The 21029-nt window shown below is 42.3% G+C and overlaps 1 protein-coding gene across 2 annotated transcripts in view; it reads left to right on the top strand.

Annotated features, from left to right (window-relative positions):
* TEF (thyrotrophic embryonic factor) overlaps positions 1–1315 on the top strand; it is a 35529-nt gene extending 34214 nt beyond the window's left edge. For both annotated transcript variants that reach the window (XM_015419183.1, XM_015419182.1), the window contains exon 5: positions 397–1315. In XM_015419183.1, the coding sequence (XP_015274669.1) occupies positions 397–418 (22 nt within the window). In that variant the 3' untranslated portion in view covers positions 419–1315. The remainder of the gene's footprint in view (positions 1–396) is intronic.
* Positions 1316–21029: the final 19714 nt, after the last annotated feature.

Below are 21029 nucleotides of genomic sequence, written 5' to 3'. Positions count from 1 at the left end.
CAGTGGGGGCACTACTATTATTCTAGGACAGGATCACTTAACAATACCAAACCCCTTTCTTTATAGCCTTTATTCTTTTCAATAGGGAGGTCAAATCAGTTTCATAAAAGTCACTGGGATTTAGGATGGATTATCAGTTAAAACAGTAGCTTTTTATGGAAACAGGAAGCAGTCTCTAATCCTGTGTAATTAGTGTACATTTACTAGGATTATTGTTCCCTTCATGATTACATTTGTCTCATTTAAACTGGCTTTATTGTCAGTGGTAGCCTAATGTTCCCCATATAGCTTCCTTTTATAATGGGGAATTGGTGACATCCCAGAGAGTGCAATGTAATAAGTTACTGTTATTAAATATATATATATAGTCACTGTCTTGCTTTGCTTTGTTTAAAGTGACTTATCCGATTCCGAGTGATGCAACTTTAAAGACTTTTAAAATCACAAAGCAACTAAAACTACACATGAAACCACCTGTCGTCAGAGTGAACAGTGACAGATGTGAGGTATTCTACACAAACAACTGATGATGACCCTGCTTCCCTGCAAGTACCTCATCTGAACTACCTAAGGGCTGAGCATGATGAAAAGGCTAAGGTCTCTAATCCTACACGTCTTTTTGTACTGTTTTTCCTTGTAACCACAGCCTGCAGTACAGTCAAACTCTTTTCATTTACACTTGGTGCTCATGTCCTTGAGTTCAGTTTGATAACAAATGAGTGGTGTTTGGGGAGGTGATGGGAAAAAATGGCAAGTCTTAATTGAAAAAAGGCTTAAACTATAATTCTTCAAGAATTTTATGTGTTCTCATCTCTATAATGAATATTAATATTGCAGCTAGATCCTGCTAAGCTGTTATATCCTGTTCTCTTGGAGCAGAAACAGCATATGTAGAAAACAGACTAAGAAGAAATATGTTTTAGTATGATAAAGTAGAGCCCATATAGTGATTGAAATTGAAATAATGGGAAATAACAAGCACCCCAAGATATTTTGTATCTTAACATTAATGAGTAAAATGCATCTTAGTTTCTCAGATAATAAAAACTGACATGTTTTCTGAAGCTAGTATTCTGTCATGCTCACTACCCTCTGACGATACTGTACTAAGAAAATTGTGATAGTAAGATGTGTTTTCACAATTTACTCTTCACCATAACCTAAAGAATTTTTTCGTTCCTTTTTTCATACATTGCAAAAGAAAAAAAAAACCCTCCATCGTTCAGTTCTACCCCTTCTGCTGTCACTTACCTTTTGGAGGAGGGGAGACAAGAGTTATCTACTCTTTTGGTGGACCTCCTGATGACCACCTAGGTTTTGGCCACTGTGTGACACAGAGTGTTGGACTGGATGGGCCCTTGGCCTGATCCAACATTGGCTTCTCTTATGTTTTTATGTTTGGGTTTTTTTATTTTATTGAAACAAATTGTATCCTGTCAAAATGGGGGAGGCTTCTTCTGGTTGTGTCAACTGAACAACATTTGTAGTGCTGATTTTCACCTCTACCTGGCGATGTACAGTATTAGTGGAGCAATGTTAGCAACTTTTATTCTTCCATTGCTTCCCTTTGAAGCATATTTTGAATTTCACTGAGTGCCTCACTAAGCATGCTAAACATTGGCGTGACGGACCATCACACAGGGCACAGTGAAACCCCATTCAATATACCTGCCTATAAGGGCAAAAAAACTAGAATGACCCAAAGAGAGCAAAGTAGGCTGTGCAAAAGGATTTCCTGTGTAGTGTGTTTTACCAGTCCTGTATAAGTTAAATCCTGAGCATGATCTTCTACATGACATTTTATAGTGTGTCAAATATATGAAATATTTCTAGTAAAATATTGATGGACATACTTTTAATCACTGTAGTAAAACTAGCAGAAAATGAGGTAAAGAATAAGTGGATATATTTATTAATACAAGTAACTTGTAGCAGTGGGGAGAAATAGTCTCTTGAGTGGTCATATATTTTTTCCAGATACTTAGTCAGATGCTTCCCAAGATTATAGGAGCTGTGCAGCTGTATCAGCAAACTTCCATCACTGGATGCTGAGAACATTGGAGCACAAGGGCCTTAAAGGGATGTTGAATTCTGGAGTTGGAACTGGCAGGCAAGTTCCAACAAAGCTATGCTAGTAGATCATATTTTGTATACTCCTAATTTTGCCTGCTGTATTCAGAGTTGAATTCCAACAAAATCTGGAGAAATCACAAATTGCCTCTTCTGCTCAAATGTAGATGTTATTTCTAATTTTTATGACAATATGCATATTGTATAACATGTTTTTGACTCTGGACTGTTAGTAGGAGGATTAGATGTACCAGGAGAAAAAAAAGATTTGACAGATCAGAATCTTATTGTTAATCCAGGTGATACAACTTCTCTATACTTTGTGTTCAGATCTAAATTTTCAGTACCTGATTGTTCCTACATTGTATGTGTGGTTTTCAGAGATGCTTAATCACTTAACGTTCTTCTGCCATACTTTTGGGAAGATGGTACAAATGAATAGTAATGTAATAAAACTGCCTTTCATCAGTTTTCATATTATCCCATGTTAGCAAAAATAACAGATTTTTAAAAATTACTCTATACCTTCCTCTCCCTGAAAAAGTTGTTATAGCGGAAGTGTTCCTAATGACCTCCATTGGTAAAATCTTAAGCAGTACAATCTTAAAACAAATTCCCCCACTTCATCTGCAAAAATTAGATGCTGGGAGGATTTGCATTCAAAGCTCATGTTAGACTTGGCTGCAGAGGGAGTGCACCTGCATCTTTGTGCAGAAAAGCAGTTTCACTCTTTTCTGATAAAATAGTTTGAACTCTTAATAATCTTTGTACGCTTTATTTCCCTTCTCTTAAAATATATTCTCTCTTTGCTGTAGAATATACATAATGTAATATGATTAGGCTTGCTGTTTTCCTTTTGCAACATTTTGGTAACTAATTTACACTGATAACAGTAGGAGATTAACCTCCTCCTCCTCCTCCTTTTTTGCTGTCAAGTCATTGCTGACTTATAGTGACCCTGTGAGGTTTTCGAGCCAAGAGACATTCAGAGGTGGTTTGCCATTTCCTGTCTCCTGGTCAAGACTTCCTTGGTGGTCTCTCTTCCAAATACTCTCCAGGGCTGACCATGCTTAGCTTCTGAGATCCGACAAGATTGGGCTAGCCTGGGCTATCCAGGCAGGGCATTTTTACTAGTGTCTAAACTTATTTGTCCAACACAGTAGTGTAAATTCAGGATTTAATTGTGTAGACTTTGTTTCCTACTTCATTGCATAGTTATATGACTTCTAGTGGAAAACTGCTGTGCAGTCTGCATGACTACTGTTTTTAGGAAGAGCTTGTGAGCAACAGTAAGTTCTGAGCAGCCAAGAGATAGATGGTAAAAACTTTAAAATAATTTATTTTAAATATTAGGGAGATAAAAATTCACATTAAGCCAATAGTCTTCTTATAATAGAGAATTTGTTTGGGTTAACCTTTGTAGGTCATCTCATGATAGGACGGATATTTTATTCTTCATTTTAACAGAGTTTGTCCTGTAAATTAAACAAGGCATTCGTTAGTATTTTTTTAAATTTAGGAGCTAATCCTCCTCCTGTTTAAACCTGTGAGGGGAAATCTCCCCTAACCTTGAATAGGCTTAGCATAGGCATTTAGTCTCTGGTATTGAGTCTGAATTATTTAGGTTTTTATTCCCATGTAAAGCAGTGAGCTATGATGAAAGAACACTTTTTTGTTCTTTTCTGGGGTTTCTTCATGGGATTCATGTACAATTTTTAACAGATTTTTCTCGTTCACATTACTTAGTATTATTCATTCATGAGACAATGAATTTTACTAATTTTACTTGGTGCTGTGAATACTAAAGCATTTATAAGATTTGATGTTAAACCTGCAATATTAATCTTAGTTATAACTGTTAAATTCCCAGGATCTTTGAGGTGTGGTGTTTTTTTTATATATATAATTTAAATTAGATTTCTCCATTTCAGTTCTGAGCTGTGTTGTGCTATCTGGAATAACTAAATAGTCTAGCTGTAGAAGTTGCTCATGGTATTGCCTGCTAGACACTCTCAAGATATCAAGATAGCGAGTGTGTCATGGGCTGTGCTCTGGCCCCCACCTGCTTGCCCCTCTGAATCCTGCCCACGGAGCCTCAGACAAAGAGAAGAGGGAGTTCTGAATCACTGTCACTGCTGCCTCCACCACCCTCTCTTCCTCATTTGTAGCCGGGTGCCACACCTGGCATGTCATTCACAGCCTTCCCCCCTTCTTAAGAATGGCCCAGAAACTAGTGTCTGCTTTTTAGGTGTCACCTAACTCTTCTCCTTCTTCTCCCAGTAGGTTGCTGTTGTGTTGTGCTGATCAGCAAGGGGGGGGGGGGGTTCCTTCAAGGGCTCAGCATTGCTGATCAGCTGAGTCAGGCAGCACCTTGAGGGTGCTCAGCACTGACAATCAACTGTGGGTTTTAAAGGGCCCACCCCCTGTAGCAGCCTCCCAGATGGGCAGCATTACAAGAATCCTGCTGGATCAGACCAGTGAGGGTCCATCTAGTCCAGCATCCTCCTGTCTCACACCACAGCCAGCCATTTCCTCTGGAGAGCCAGCAACAGGGCATAGAGGCTGAAACCTTCCCCTGTTGCCTCCTGGCCCTGGGATTCAAAGGTTAACTGCCTCTGAATGTGGAGGTTTCCCTCAGTCTACATGGCTAGTATCTGCTAATAGATCTGTCCTCCATGAATCTTCCCTGAGGGCTGCAACCACTGTTGGGACCTGCACTGCCTCCTGACACAGTGGCAGTAAACCAATGGTCAAAGCTGACAGGGACACTGTAAAACCTTTAAAGCAAATATATTACTCAAAAAACTATAGGCCTTCATTCTCATGCTGTGACTGATTCAGTCAAGCAAAGAGGTAGATGTAAAAAGTAAGCTGCTAAATCATTTTTTATTATATCAGAAATCTTACAGTAAACTCAGTGTTTACTAGAGAAGGAATTGCATTCGTGTGCTTGTTCTGTTGGTATTTCTCATTTCCCAGAGAAACTAGAACCTAATTTGTTAAATTTCAGCAATTCTTCAATTAGAGGTGATCTCACACATTTTAGGTGTATACCCAAATACGTAGCGTGAATGTGACAAACGAATGTTTACCGTGTATGTTCCTGTGCAATGCACTTTTAAACAAATGTTAATTGTACCCATGTCCTTCTCTTAGATAGGGTTTCCAGTCTAAGGGAATGATCAGATCCACATCAGCTTAGCTTCACTAATAGGTGCTCTCAGATCCTATATACAGTTGGCTACAGTGATGAGTATGCACTCTCTGCTACAAACCCAGATTTATTTCTGTTTATAGAATCTTCCTTTTATACACTTGCAGTTATAATGCTGATAACTCAAGAAATGTAACTAATTTTCAATAGGAGAAGACTGGTAACCACTTTCACAGAGAAGTCATAGTGGAATATACCTGTTCCCCTCCAGGGTTGAGCTATCAAAAAACAAACAAACCCTAGTTCTTCTGGTTTGCAGCCAAAGTCAGCTGTGTGCGGCTGTTATGTCCCCAAGATAACCCATCTGAAGCAAAACATAAGATATTATTTTTTAAAATAAGGTGATGACGCTTTCATTTTAAGTGCAGACAGATCCCCTGAAGTGCATAGAAGAAGGAATAAGATTGGCTGATGTGCCAGCATTAAATTATTTGCCAGGCGTGTCCATCCTTTAGGTTGCAAAGCAAGGAGATGAGGCTCCCTCTGTGGCTGAGACAGGTGCTCTAAGCTCTTACCATGTTACATCTTTCTTGACCTACAGTGTTTGATTGTCAGAAAATGCTTATGTGAATGTGACTGTATGCCTGTAATACAGGTACATCAGGCATGTTTTCTAGCTTAATTTTACAATAGCACTTTCTTCTGCAAGTTATAGATATTAGTAATGTCACAGCTGAATGGAGCACTGCAAAGCAGAGGCCAAAAAAAGGTAAAATGAAAGGAATGGAAATACGGAGACAAAAGTCTAAACTCTTGCATTGTGAATGCTTCTTCACAGATCCCAATTTTATTAGCAGGGCTCACATATAGTGCATATTATTCTTGATGTGAAACCTTAATATCTTGGGCATGTTTTTGATGATCCCGTGATATAAAATGGCCGCAAGAAGAATCTAAGTCTCAGGAGGAAAGTTTGTTATATATTTTTGAACTCTTAATAATATGATACAAAATTAACAATGTAGGTGAAAGATACTAATTTCATCTATAATTATGAATATGTGCTTTTACTGAATTGTCTTGGATAACAAATTATCGTGCTTTGAAGCATCGATGCGGTGTTTAGTAGAGTCCTGGACTGCAGAAATAGCTTGTTTTACATTTACATGTCTAAAATATGGTGATTAAAGTTATTATTGGAATACTGTATTTTGTATAACAAAGAATATGTAAATACACTTTAATATTAATCTTAGTCCACATGGAGTAATAAGTGCTTCCATTGTAACCTCTGCCAACTTGTGCATGGCTTGAGAATTTTTCTTAGAAAACTGTAGACATCAAATAATTTAAGTTGGTGTTGTAGAGTTCTGGTTTGTGATGCTTTATATTTACAGAATGTTTATTAAACCGCAGAAGCAGAGAAAATTAGAGCCAGCATGGAAGGTATTTCCATGATCACTGAGTTTGTTCACAATAGTACTCAACTGGTCTTATTTGGAGATAGCCAGTCTGACAGTTGTCGGGATCCCCACGCAGGACTTCCACATGAAAGAAAGTGTATGGCTGTTTCGGAGCTACCAAAGGCTCTGTATTTTGTCTTAAGTATAGTGCTTGTGCAACCTGTATCAGTCTACAGTGAACCACTATTGGCCAATCAGATGTTTTAATACAGGAATTACGATGGATTAATTAAGAAATAATTTTCATCCTCCAATCAGTCTAGCTGTTGCATGCAATAAGCGTTCCTTGATATAGTTCTGGTTTACTAACATTATCTGCTGCTGATACAACTTGTCGTCATTGGCATGGTGTTGAAATTAAAAGCAAATCAGTTTTCCATTTTTAAGTAGATGGATATGGAAGTACTCCTTAAAATACATGTTACTAAATAACCACATACCAGCAGCATTGCTATATGAAAGACATTCAGTGGAGCTGTGCGCTTTTTAGACCTTTCAGCTTATGAGTCCTGTAAGGCTTTTATCTTTGGTCCATTCAGTTGAAACTAATGTGTCTGCCCTTTTTATTCTGAGTAACGCAGTTGAGTTTTAAGTTCCATTTGTCAATACAGAGAAAATTTGACTGTGCACTACAAAACATTCATTTTTATAAAAATGAAACTTTGTGTTTGCTGTATGGTATTAAGATTTGCTGCATTTCACCTCTTAGATGTGCTGAATCCATGGTGGGCAAAGTTATTCCTGTATATAAGTTTTGTAGATCAGTTTGTAAATGCTTTTGTGTCCTGCAATAAAAGCACTATAGTAAGGTAAGGTAAATAATGATGTAATTATGTTAATAAGAATATCCGGGCAAAATTATCCCTTGCCACACATCTGTTTATTTCTTCAAATACACTACCCTGGTTCTTTTTTATATGTACAAATGCCTGGCAGACGACTGGTGAAAGGGCTTACATGGTGGTCCTGGTAAGGAAAGGGTGTTTCTATGCTCAAAAGTCTGCCTGGTGTTCACTTGTGTTTTCATTTCTTACACTTTTTTCAAATGACAAAATAGTAGATATGAACTCTGTGGTTGTGGAAACCAGGCTGGATTTTCTGAATATATTAAAGCCTCTCTGCTCTTAAGCGTCCTTTTTTTACATGCTCTTGTTTTTAAAAATGTAAAGTTTTGATTGTATTGAATTCTGTTAGTACTTTTCCTTTAAAAAATAAAGTGTATATTCTACTAAAGATGTAGTGATTGCCTAGAAACTGTGCACACATACCTTACACACAGCATTATGGCGTAGAGACTTTAGCTCTTATAGATAGATGTCTGTCAGTAGGAGTTTTCTGGGGCCAAGTAAATTTAGAAAGGGGCTCTGACTCTACGCTGCCAGCTACACATTGGTTCTCTGGCCCATGAATGCACACACACATATTCCTTTTCCTTCTGGGTATACTGGAATGGTCGGCTGAAACAAATTCTCAAAAATGTCACTCAAGGATGTTATGTTCTTAGGGTGTGCTCTTCCACCCCCTCTAGGGGGTACCTGTTCTCTCACAGCCATCTTGAAACTCTTGTGGGGATCTGATATAGTAAGTCAGGCTCTCTCTGTGTGTGTGGGGGGGTACCAACCAATGTTCCCTCTAAGCAGCAGAGTCTCATGAGCCAAAATTCTACTCTGTGAGCCAAAAGACCTACTAGGATTAAAGTTGTGAGCGAGCATTTTTTAAAAAGAAGGAAGGAGAGATGGCAAGAAAGAAGATAGGGAGAGAGGAAAGGAAGGAAGGAGAGGTGGAAAGAAAGCAGGTAGGGAGAGAGGGAAGGAAGGAGGAAGGAGAGAGATGGAAAGAAAAGAAATAGATGGGGAGAGAAAGAGAAAGGGAGGGAGGGACATGTGGAAGCAAGCAAATAGATGGGGAGAGAGGAGAGAAAGAAAGAAAAATTAATGAAGAGGGAGGGAGACAGGCAGAGTAAGAGAGAGAAGGAAGGAAAAAAGAAAGAACCCTCCTGCAACCGGCCACTCCTGCAAGTGCTCCAGGCTTGGACTCTGCCCTGAACACACTGGGGAAGAAACCGCCTCCCAGAGTGCCCTCCCTGCAGGCCCAGCCGCAGGGTTCCTGGGTGCTGTGGGGCTTGACGGGAGCTGTGGCAGCCATGCCCCCCACCCACCCTTGCCTTGATGATTTCTCTGGCCTCCCATAGCAAGGCCAGGAGCCCAGTGGCCACCGCGCAGGTTCCTTCCTGCTGTGGAGGCTGGGTGGGGGGCCTGGCTTCCAGCCATGAGGGATTTGCCATGGGGGGGTTGGGAGCCATGGCAACTATACCCCTCCACCCCACCCCTGGCCCCACCTCAGACTCAATTGTTTCCCAGGCCTCCCACAGCAAGGCCAGGAGCCTGGCGGCCGCCACACAAACCCCTTCCCACTGCGGAGCCCGGGGGGGGGGGAGCTGGCTTCCAGCAATGAGGGATTTGTTGTAGGGGGAGGAGAGGCTTGTGAGCCACCACGGCCATACCCCCCAACCCCTCGCCCCCACCTCAGACTTGTGGGAAGTCTCACAATTATAAAAGATACCTTTACACATTTACCTGCTATTTTGACATTTATTGTTTTACAACTGTTGACCTTATCACCTTAGCTTGTTAGTTTTGTCTTTGCACATCTTCATCATGTCACATGTTAATTATTTGCTGTTCAGCCCGTCTATAAGTTTGAACCTTACCTACCATTCCAATGTATCTGAAAAAGGGTGCATACCCACAAAAGCTCATACCTTGAATAAAACTTTGTTGGTCTTAAAGGTGCCACTGGACTCAAACTTTGTTCTACTGCTTCAGACCAACACGGCTGACCACCTGGATCTAAGCTGTTGACAGTTAACAATAAACATGATGAGCTTTTCCTGGGAGAAGTTGGTGTTTAACATAATGAAGCATGGGGATGAGAAGTTTATTTCATGAAGTAACAAAATATAAGGCACAACAAGATCTTTTTTTTATGTGGCTGGCTTCAGCATGCAGTTTTTTTTTGCTTGGAATTGCAGAGTATAGACATCATTTCGGAGGAGGGAGAGAGAAGAACTGTTATGGGTAAAAGTAAATACATTGTTCATTTCAAAAGAAGCCCTTTTGTCGTCTCCAGTAGCAGTCAGTGCCCTATGTTTCAAAGGGGACTTTGAGAAACATTGTTGACTTGGACTGAAGACAGATTTATTATTCCTGCAGAGTTGAGTGTGGCTTGAAAGGAGGATTACTATTTTCAAACAAGTATGTCATGGGAAGCAGTACTTCACCCAAATGACTTTTGCCTCTCTAGCAAATTATTATCTGCCTCAGGTCTTGAGGCAATTGGTTTCTGTCCCTCCGTTCTTCTGCCATTTGGATATGAGACATGTTGATGCAGTGATGGGCCTTCAGAATTTTTATACTTTTTTGCCTCCTCTTCAGACTGAAAGAGCTACACACAGTCAAACTATTACCTTCTGTGAAAGGGGAGTGACACAGAAAGAGCTAAGATTGGTGGAATGGCGTGGGCAACAAGACTGATCAAATTCAGGGTAAAGGTAGAGTGATACTGGCAGTACTCCATGTATAGCAATAGGTGGCCTTTATATATGATTTACATGGAATGAACTTGTCTGACATGGTTCTGTGATTTTCTGGCTTTGAACTTTGCCTCGGGGAAGGGGGAGCATAGCAAACAATCTTAGCTGTTTGGCCCCCAAACACCTTGCCACTCCCACAGCATGAGCGAAGTTCAGAGTGAATGAACAACTTTGCTTCTCCTTTGATTTTGGAGGGAGGAGTTTGGACATGATGGCCTACTATAGCCCACTTTGTTTCCATGTCATCCAAATAACATATTGTACAAACTTGAACTTCCCAAAAGACTGACTTGAAAATTTTCACATTCATCTGCCATCTATGTTTTCAAATCTGACTAAATATCTCTCTTCTGAGATTGCTATTCCTTATTTGTCAATATCCGGTAAACCTAGGGCTTTTTTTAAAACCTGGAAATATGCTTCCATGCCAAGATAGTGTATAGAGGCCCGTACCTTACCACTCTACTCAGCATCGTTTGAAAACCTCCAGTCTAAGGAATTTTCATCCCTCTTCTGGAGTCCTTTCTCTGCCTTCAAACTTTACTGAGTGGAGTGGTAGAATACCCGCCATTGTTTCAATAGCTTAAAATTTCACTGGATCGTAGCTGATCATGTAGCATTCTAAGAGATTTTAAGTGAGTTTTTTTTTTGCAGAGTACTAAATAATTCCTGGGTCACTCTTTTTGTTAAGGAGAAATCTGTGGACGTTGTCCTAGCATTGTGGTGGTCATGGTAAAGATTTTACCTTGGTGCAACAAACTCAGTGTCATTCTGTTCTTTCCCCATGACCAAGCATAGTTCACTCACTGGCTTTGTGGTCAGTGGTCTATCCTTTGAACTGCCTTAGGACATGAGGGTCACCTATCTACCTCATACCCAAAGTGTGGTCTTTTATGTGCAAGGGGGAGTGCAGCTGGAGAAGGACTAAACCCCCCCACCTTGCCTCCCCTTTCTCCCAGCTAAGCACCAAAGCCAGGAGAGAGAGGGGTTGGGGGGGGGGGCAAGTGGAAATGGGGAGGGGGTCAGGTCCTCTCCTCCATGTGCCTTTTTTGTTTAAATATTGTACCACCCCATTTCATGCATAAAGGGGGCAGATACGTGAATGCAGACACACACCTGCCCCAGCCCTGTCTAGCTTCAAATTACAAGACCAGATTTTTTGTTTGAGCAAGGTCCAGGTCCAGTTCTCTAGCATCTGGCCAGCAGATGGCTCTGTTGCAGCACAGCAAATGCTGTGACCTTGTCTCTAAATGAAAACCTGAAATAAAAGGTTGTTGGGAGGGAATTGAAGAGGAAAAGAGAGAAAAGCAAATTGCATTTGCTGACGTTAATCCAGTCTAAACTCAGCAGCTTCTGTGGTGGTTAAAGACACAGGATGTTTGCTCCCATTAGACAGTCATCATGTTTTCTTTTCCTACACAACTATTGAGCCAGCATGATGGATGGTCAGGCTGTAGTCCAACTGCTATACATTCTTGTCTATTTCTTCTTGGATTAGTTTTATCTGGACCAGTGGGCAGCTTCAAGGAAAGCAAATGACGGAAAAAGACTTTGTGCCACAAATGAAAAGCCCTGAAAATCTTGAATTGCCAGGTTGGATCAGGGAGTCAAACCTAGTCTGTTCTTGACGGGCAAGATAAGATCTGCGGAGGAATATGTGATAGATATCCCAAACTGGTGGGGATAATGAAGAGAAAAACTTGCCTTCCTGTAAGCAGTTTCTTTTGTCTGCTTTCATTTATCCTGTCTAATAAGCATTGGAGCTTGCATAAACAATACACTTGGACAGAAATGTAAGTGCTCTTCTGTTCCTCCTTGTGTGTGACCATGTTTATTTAAGCTTCCATGAAAGAAGCCATTTATCCATTCAACTCCAAGAATGTTATAATCCTTTTTTAAAAATTGGTTCAAGGATGCCCCTTCCTCTGCTACAGAAGTGCCTTTGCTGTTCAAGGACTTTTCTTCCTGGCCACTTTCTCTTCCTGTTTGCCACCAAGAAGTTCCATTTATAGTTGCCTATTATAGAGGATTCCCCCATACCCAGAGCAGAGACAGAAGTAATAACTTTTATTTTAAATAGAACGGGGGCTTCATATCCATGAAAACAGAATGCTGTATATTTTGAAAGAGAGTTGGGCATACATTGATTTTTTTTTTAACCACAAACACAAAAAGCCACTTCAGTTTAGGAGAGATACCATTTACCCAAAGTAAACTTAGTGAAATTGACCATTGGATTCCCCATTCACAGTCATCTTCAGTGGAAACCTTACATTAGTTGAGACCATGTACTTCTCAGAATTCAACGTAAGTCTTCATCTGGCATTTTTATTGTTTGTACATGACCTAAAGGGTTACATCTCAGTGGGTAGCTGACTCTCTTGGGCCACGACTCCAAAGATCCTGACCTAACACACCTTCTAATCCAGGGGTGTCAAACATGTGGCCCATGGGCTAGAACCGACCTGTCCAGGGCTCTTAGCCGGCCCACAAGCAACAAGTGTGAGGGAGGGAACAGGAGCCACTCCACTCAGGTGGGCAAGTGGGCGGAGCCACTCTGATCGTGACCTCAGCATGGTGGAACGTTTGCAGCAGTCAAGCAGAACCCCTTTGCTCCAGCAGAAAGCCTGCCTGGTAAGTTGGAGGCCACCACAACTGCATTCACGTTGGCTCGGGATTTCAAAGTGAGGTCACCTGGTGGCTTTGGCTGGAGGTGACAACCACTGCACAGGCATCTCCAGCTTATCGGGCTTTGCTGGGCCTGGGTCCCACCAAGCATATGGTCTCATGCCTGGGCCACCGCCCACCAAGTTCAACTCACCTTCCTGGTCCCCTCCCGCGGCAGCTCAGGAGCAGGGAGTTGCAGCTCCCAGCCACTTTTGCGTTTCCCCCCAGGGCATGGGCCCACAGCATTGGCTGTGGGAGCAGGGTGGGGAAAGGGTTTTACCCACCCTCCAGGCAGTGCAGAAGTGTCTGCCTGGTGCTTCACTGCTGGGTCTCCTCCAATCTGCCCATGCGGATTTTCCTCTGCACCCCCCGTCCATGGGGCTTTGTAGTGAGGACCTGCTAACTCAGAGCTTACCAGCCGCTATCCTTTCTAAAGTTTATATTTCTGGTACTTGGCATTTTATTCTATGGCACACATGGCCCAACCCAACAAAGTGACATTTATATCAGATCCGGCCCTCATAACAAATGAGTTTGACACCTCTGTTCTAATTAATTCCCTCCCTGCTGTCGCTGGAAGGAGCTTGGTAGCAGAGCCAGTTGAGCAGGGATATGAAATGTCCTGGAAGAAATTTCAGAGTTGCTTACAGAAGTAGAAAAAGACCAGCGTCACACAAAACCTGAACTTCCAGAATACTGATGAAAATCACCATTGGCTACTGTTTCCTTTGGTATCTCACAGGTGTCTTCCAGACTGCAGTTCTGGATTTTCCTAGCCTCCAGGGTGCCTTCGAGGATAGTGTGATCAGAGCGATCGTTCCGTACTGCTTGTTTTTATTGGAACTTCCCTGTCTGGGTGTTGTACTGTCATTTACAGACTGTTCAGTTTTTGCTGTTTATTTCTCCTTTTCTTTTTTTGCACTTATGCTGTTGAACTGGAACTATGGTGCAATTTAACACTTTTATTGGTTTATGCAGTACTGCCCCCAAAGCCCACTGGCCAATCATACCTTGCCTACACATCTGCCTTTTTGTTGGTTAGCGGTTTTCCAGCATTAGACTGGTTGATTTGATTGGCTGTGCAGCTGCTGTTACTTCCCCTTTTTGAATTATGGACAGTAGCTAAAGAATTCAGCATAGCTATGATTATGGTCAATTGCCGGGCTACGGGAATATTTCTTTGGAAGGTTATTGTTGAGGTTCTTCAAAGCACCTTTACACTGGTCCTGTTAAGTTCAACAGTAAATAATTTTGCTGTGTTTATGCTTCATTTATTATTACTGTGAACTGATTTTGTGAGCGGTGGGGACTGTACAACATACATGCACCTCTTTTGGCCAGTGGAGATTGGGGCTGCCTCGTCTGCTCGCCTGCCCACAAGGGACTTCTTGGGCTGTCAGCTCTCTCGCTGCTGCCCTAGCTTGTCCACACACACTGCACACAGAATTTGAAAATGGTGCCCAGGTGCAGTGCTCAAATGTGAGCTAGGGAATGTACCATGAGGTAGTAAGGGAATGACTGGTTGTTTGTTTTGGACCCTCTGATTGGCCATGATGGTTTGTTCAGTGCATGTGTTGCCTAGTTTGGTGTAGTGGTTAAGTGCGCAGACTCTAATCTGGGAGAACCGGGTTTGATTCCCCATTCCTCCACTTGCACCTGCTGATGTGACCTTGGGTCAGTCACAAGCTCTGGCACAGCTGTTCAGAGCAGTTTGTGTCAGAGTTCTCTCAGCCCCACCCACCTCACAGGGTGTCTGTTGTGGGGAGGGGGAGGGAAAGGAGTTTGTAAGCCACTCTGAGACTCCAAGTGAAGGGCGGGGTATAAATCCAATTTCTTCTTCTTCTAACAGTGGATCGCTGGCATGCAAATTTTTAAAAACCGACCACAATTCTGGGAGAAAGTATTGATTCTGATGCAAAATATTACAGGATATAACATCCCCTTATAAATGTCTACAGTCATACTGGAAATGTTTAACCACAATACAATATCCCAAATAAGGCTGGAGCTAATTTTATTGTTTTTGCTTTAGATACTTCATTTATAGTCTGCCTTCTTTCTGACCCTCAAGGCAGATTACAGCTAAAAACAGTGCCGTGAGGATCGTGTAATACAGAGAATCATAATGCAGATGACCCAATATGGATAATGGCCCTTCTCTTGAATACGATACCTCCTTGCACCTTGGTTGACCAAATATAACAGAGGACAGGGCTCCTGCACCTTTCAGCATTGAACAGGACAGGGAATTTGAATCAATACAGCTTTCCTCATTCAGGGCTATGTTGTGAAATAACAACTGATGCCTGTTGAAATGTCGTTTTCGACAGGTTAAAAGTACAGGAGCTCTATCTGTCCTCTGTTCGATGTGTTTGCTCTGCAGACAGTGGCAGATCCTCTCATCGTCTGCCTTGATGCTGGTGGATTCGGCAAAGCCTGGCTCCAAAGCAGCGTTTGTGCAGGATTTTCAAGAAAGAGTTGGTCACGTCACCGTGAAGCACAGCGTTCTCGTGCTTCAGACCATCTGTCTCTCCATCTTAGTTCAGCTGATGGTGCAGTTCTCGAGTGTCAGGTTCCCGAATGAGAATGCAGTTTTCCCCCTCGGAACCCTTCCTGCACTGCTCCTGGATGGAAAACGACAGGAGTGACCTTTCTAATATTACAGCAAATCAGATGGGATTGCCAGTACTGCAGGGGGCATAGATAGGGATTAAGAAAAGTCAGCAGGGGAAAGGATGGGGGTAGTAAACATGGGAAGATAGACAACTGAAGGGGAGACGAGGGTTAGGACTAAGAAAAAATGTTTTCTACTGGCATCATTCTCTGCTTGTCTGCCATGCTAGCTGCTAAAATTATTGGGCACATGCGGTTTCCCCCAGTGTGTCCTCTTGCCCTTGTGCTGTTCATGGCTCCTGGCATTCCACCTGGAAGTCTAAATCTTCACGTCTGAATAAAAATTCTTCAGATTTCTTGAAAGCCTCGAAGGCAGCGTGAAGAGTCACAGCTCAAATGTGAAGGAATTCTTCCTGTTCCAGATTTGACAAAAGCTTGCGATACCTTCCGTCTCTGCTCAGCTCAAGGATGAGTGAAGAGGGCCATACTGTGGCGTGGAGCTGAAGATGGCAAGGAGGAGGTGAACTATAAAAATAGCTTTGTCTGATTTCTGTGGCCATACCACTTGCTCCCTGCGATCCACCGAAGGCATCCGGGCTCCCAGGTACTCTGTGTGTTATGTAATGGGAAACGCTCTGGCATTCCTTCAGTCTTGGAGGAGGGAAAGAGTGACATGACATTTACATGGCTTGAGTTTCCAGTCTGTTTCTCTAGCTGGGCTCCCTTCCAAACCCTGCGAATGCTGAGCTGAGCTGACACCTGGAACGGCATTAATAGCGGAAACAAGGGGTTTCCTTCCTGTGTCTGGGGATGGATGAGTGGCAAAGGTAGCAAAGCCCTGCAGGAGAATGGAGGACAGGGGAGGGAACTGGAAGGTAAGGCTCCTGTCAAGAATGGTGATTGTGGTGAAAAGGATATAGGCCCCTATGAAGGGACCAGGGCGAGATTGCTTTAAAGGAACAAGTAGTTTCCTAGTTGTTATGGGATGCTAATAGCCGTGCGCTCAGGAGATGTTTCAGAGTCTGGAGGGGCAACAGAAGGATTTGCTCTTGTGGGAAAGCTTCACAAAACACTATTGATACTGTACACTGGCGGATCAGTTAAACTATTAGGAGCTAAGTGGAGCAGGCATTTCACAGCCACTCTGCACTCCATTGGTTACCAATCAATCACCAGGTTCAGTTCAAGGTCCTGGCTATCACAGACAAAGCCTTTCCTGGCCTTAGACTCACATACTGCGGGACTAGCTCTCCTACTCTGTTCCATTCCAACAGCTTTGCTCATGTGAGCAAAACCTTCTGAAGGTGCCACCCTGCAAATGGGCAAGGTTGACTATTGCCAGTACCTGTGGATCCTCTGAGGTAGCCCCTCATCTTGTGGAATAGTTTGTCTGGGGAGATCAGGAAGGCACCCACAATTGTATCATTTCATAGAATGTGCATATCCGAAATAGATGAAGATGGGTAGCCGTGTTAGTCTGTGTGTAGCAGTGCAAAAGAGCAAGAGTCCAGTAGCACCTTAAAGACTAATGAAATATGTAGCAGGGGATGAGCTTCCGTGAGTCACTGCTCACTTCTTCAGTTTTTAAGGTGCTACTGGACTCTTGCTCTTTTCTACAAATCAGAAATGTTCAGAAGTGCATCTTTATGAATGGATTAGACTTGTAGTGTAGAAGAACAGCTCAGGAGGACTCTTTTATAAGGGAACAGGGCTGTAGTCTATTGTGATGTTTATTGTATGGATCACCTTTGTTTTACTGCATTGTCTTCTGCCTTTGACATGTTATGCCTTAAGACAGTTTTTTTGTTTGCACTGTTTTGTAATTCTGCAGTCCTAGTGTTATCACATTGTTTATTGGATACCTTCTGCTGTCTGACTGAACTGATTTTTTAATATTTTGTCATCCTCCTTGAGTCTCAGTGAGAAAGGGGCTATAAATCAAGTCAGTAAGTAAACCAGTAGAGATGGGGAGCCCTAGGCAACTTTTAAGCAAGAAGGTGGGTTACGTCAAGCATGTGTATTTGTACACCAGGCTACATATATGCGCAGAAATGTCCTTACTCTCACCGGCACCCTTCTTCAGTGGCATACTCCAATATTCGTTTCCGCTCCAAAATAAAATATGCTAGGATTCAGCTCCGTATCACGTCAGCCAAAGCTGCTCTCAGGCTCCCCGCCAGGGATCATCACTAAAAGGGTTTCTTCTGCCATGTTCCTTTGCTAGAAAATTGCCTTGAGCCAGATCCTATGAAGAAGATTCTGGGCTCAAGCAGGCTGGGGTTAGGGTAACTGAAGGGATGGTGAGAAAGTTACAAAGGGGCCATGTGGGTGCAGGGAAGAGGCAGATGTGAGCTAAGGGGCCTGAAGCACCCTGCTGTACGATTGCACTAATTGGAGAGGGGCCATAGCTCAGCGGTAGAACATCTGCTTGGCATGCAGAAAGTCTCAGATTCAATCCTTGCCAGTTAAAAGGGTCAGGTAGCAGCAGGCGATGTGAAAAACCTCACCTGGAGACCCTGGAGAGCTACTGCCAGTCTGAGTAAACAATACTGGCCTTGATGGATAGGGTTGCCAGCTCTGGGTTGGGAAATACCTGGAGAGTTTGGGAATATATCCTGAGAAGGGGAGGTTTGGGGAGGGGAGAACTTCAAGGGGGTACAATGCCACAGAGTCCACCTTCCAAAGCAGCCATTTTCTCCAGATGAACTGATCTCTGTTTCCTGGAGATCAGTTGTAATCCCAGGAGATCTCCAGCCACCACCTGGAGGTTGGCAGCCCTATGGGGCCTGTGTCTGATTTGGCATAAGGCAGCTTCATATGGCTATATGGAGATCTCTGTGCCAAATGAATTCACGCACACCTTCTGTGCAATGCCTGCTGCCTAGTGAAAGTCACCCACTTCAAGATCGCCCTCTTGTTTATGCCTGCAGCCAGACTCCCTTGGGCTTCCAATGATGACTCATTCTATTATTATTATTTAATAGACATGTGTTTAAGCAATGTCTGTAGAATCAGACCCATACAAGTGGCCTAGGGAGAAACAGTAGGGCCTTGGGGAGGGCAATCACGGGGTCAACTGCTGAGTATTTTCTTCAAGCAGCCTTAGCTTGACTGCAGGTCTCCTCCTTGTTTCTCTGGGATCCGGCCTTAATTAAGCCAAACAATCTGGCTATCAGATGTGTGTGTCCATTTATGATTATTGCTTTACTTATACAGTGCTGTTCATTAACAAAGTATTTTAGGTTGACAAGAAGAAGGTGCCCCTTTTCCAAGACGCTTACATTTAATTTCATTCAGTTTGGAGCTCCAAGTAATGGTTCGGGTCACTTGGTGTCGAACCAGCTCCGTAGTGAGCCACCACAGAAACAGCATTTGGTCTGTCCACTACAGCGCTATGAACTCCGGGTTTTCATCACGTGAAAAATGCCTGTGTTTCCTTTGTGGTATGTTATCGAGCCTTTTAGCTAACTGATGCTTCAAGTGGGAAATTAGCATTTCTTGTGTGTGGCAAAAGTCTTTGGGGTGAGAAATCTAAGGGCAGAAATCCATCATTTGGAAATGTCTTGCTTCTGTTACTTGAAATACATCTGCTGGGGAAGGGCCAGCGTATGTCTCACAATCATGTTGAATGGGATTTTGAGAGGAGGCAGGCAGAAGCTATTTATTTATTTAATTATTTGCATATATATATATATATATATATATACACACACACACACTTCCTTTCTCCTGAATTGGGACCAAAAGTGGTTTACATTGCTCTACTGTCCTCTGTTTTATCCCCCGATAAGAAAATAACTGAACTTTTGGCAATAAATTAAAGGGGGGCAAGCTAGAAAAACAAGGCGGATTGAAATAAAGAACATACAAGAACTTACTTGAATTTTTGAAGGCTTCTAGAGACTTTGATAACTTTAAAGAAAAGTAAACAATCTCAAACATGGCGCCTTTTAAGAAACAGGAGAAGGGCAAGCAACAGAAACTGAGACCTCCTCCTGGAAGTGCCAGCCCAGCGAGTTCTGCCCCTAGACAAGACACAACTGCAGATCTCCAGAGGATGCTGACTGAGGCACTGCGACCCCTGTTGGAACAAGTCACGGCATTGCACCAAAAGCTGGATGCACAGCAAACTCATGAGACTGTGAAAAAAATGGAGAAATCTGAACAAGAGCTTAAAGAAGTGGATGCCAATACCAAGAAGCTGAAAAAACAACTGCAGGTGTTAGAGAAAAAGAGGCTAGTTGACGAGTCTCACTTGTTGCAGCTGCAAATGGAAAAAGCAAGCTATGTTCTAAGATTTCAAGGAGTCCCTCAAGAGAAAGGGGAGGATCTAAAGGAGATAATATGTGATGCTATTGCCCCGGTAGCCGATATTAAAGCGGATATACTACAAAGCAAAATAGATACGATCTATAGATCGTATTCTGAATTTACAAGAAAGAATAATCTGCCTGGGGAAGTGATGGTGAGATTCTCCAGAAGACAAGTGAGAGATCAAATTCTCAAAGCTACAAGTGGAACTACCTTGAAGATCAAGGACAAAGAAATTAAAATTATGAAAGACATTCCGTTTTAAATAAGAAAGAAAAGAAGGAAATACAGAGACTTGGCACTATTTTTACAGAAAGATAACATACCCTACAGATGGAATGTACCCAAAGGTATAATCTTCAAATTTAAGGACAGAAAAGAAAAGATTGATACTTTAGAAAAGGCAGGGGAGTTTTTGCTGCATCATAATCGTCCAGCAGGAGAAGAAGATAAAGAGAAAGATGACAGCACCAAGGAGAGTGATGAAGATGGAGAAGTGGCATCTTCTGACGAGGACTCAGATTCGAATCTTGGGGCTGTGGCCCAAAAAAAGACTTATCAGTTGAGAAAGAAAAAGGATAGATATTGAGTTATTTATTTATTATTTATTTATTTTTCGTATTTGTATCCCGCCCATCCCGTGAGTGGGCTCAGGGCGGGTCACAACATCTCAAATAATACAATAAGGTTTAAAACACAATAAAACATTTAAAATCAGTATTTACAGCTGCTGATGCAAATTCTGACCCATTAATACTGATCGTTATGGCCGGTTCCTGGCAGATGGGTGGCCAGTAGGTAGGAGACGGCAACCTCGGGGAGGCCATAGGTGGACGCCCGCTGCCTCAACTATATGAGTATAAACTATTTCTTGTATTGTTCTCTATTAAGTCAAATGCGCAGGTGTTATAAACCGTTTTGGTTACAGGATGAAGACCATGATTGACCACACACAATGAACTTTAATCGAACTTTAAGCAAGAAGCTAATTTTATAAGCAGTATGTATGATCAACATCTCTTGGGGTTTTAGTGGGTTTTCTTTACTTTTCCCCTTTGATTATAGATCCCCTTCCTATTTTCGTTGTAGTTTTTAGAAAATGCAATTTAAAAACTCCCCTATGGGGGGGGCAAACCCCCCCAATTAATTAATTACTTGC

This window comes from Gekko japonicus, unplaced genomic scaffold, assembly GCF_001447785.1.
Source record: "Gekko japonicus isolate JY-2015 unplaced genomic scaffold, Gekko_japonicus_V1.1 scaffold37, whole genome shotgun sequence".
NCBI classification, from domain to species: Eukaryota; Metazoa; Chordata; class Lepidosauria; order Squamata; family Gekkonidae; genus Gekko; species Gekko japonicus.
Note: the sequence above shows the minus strand (reverse complement) of the source record. Positions and strands in the feature narration are given on the sequence as shown.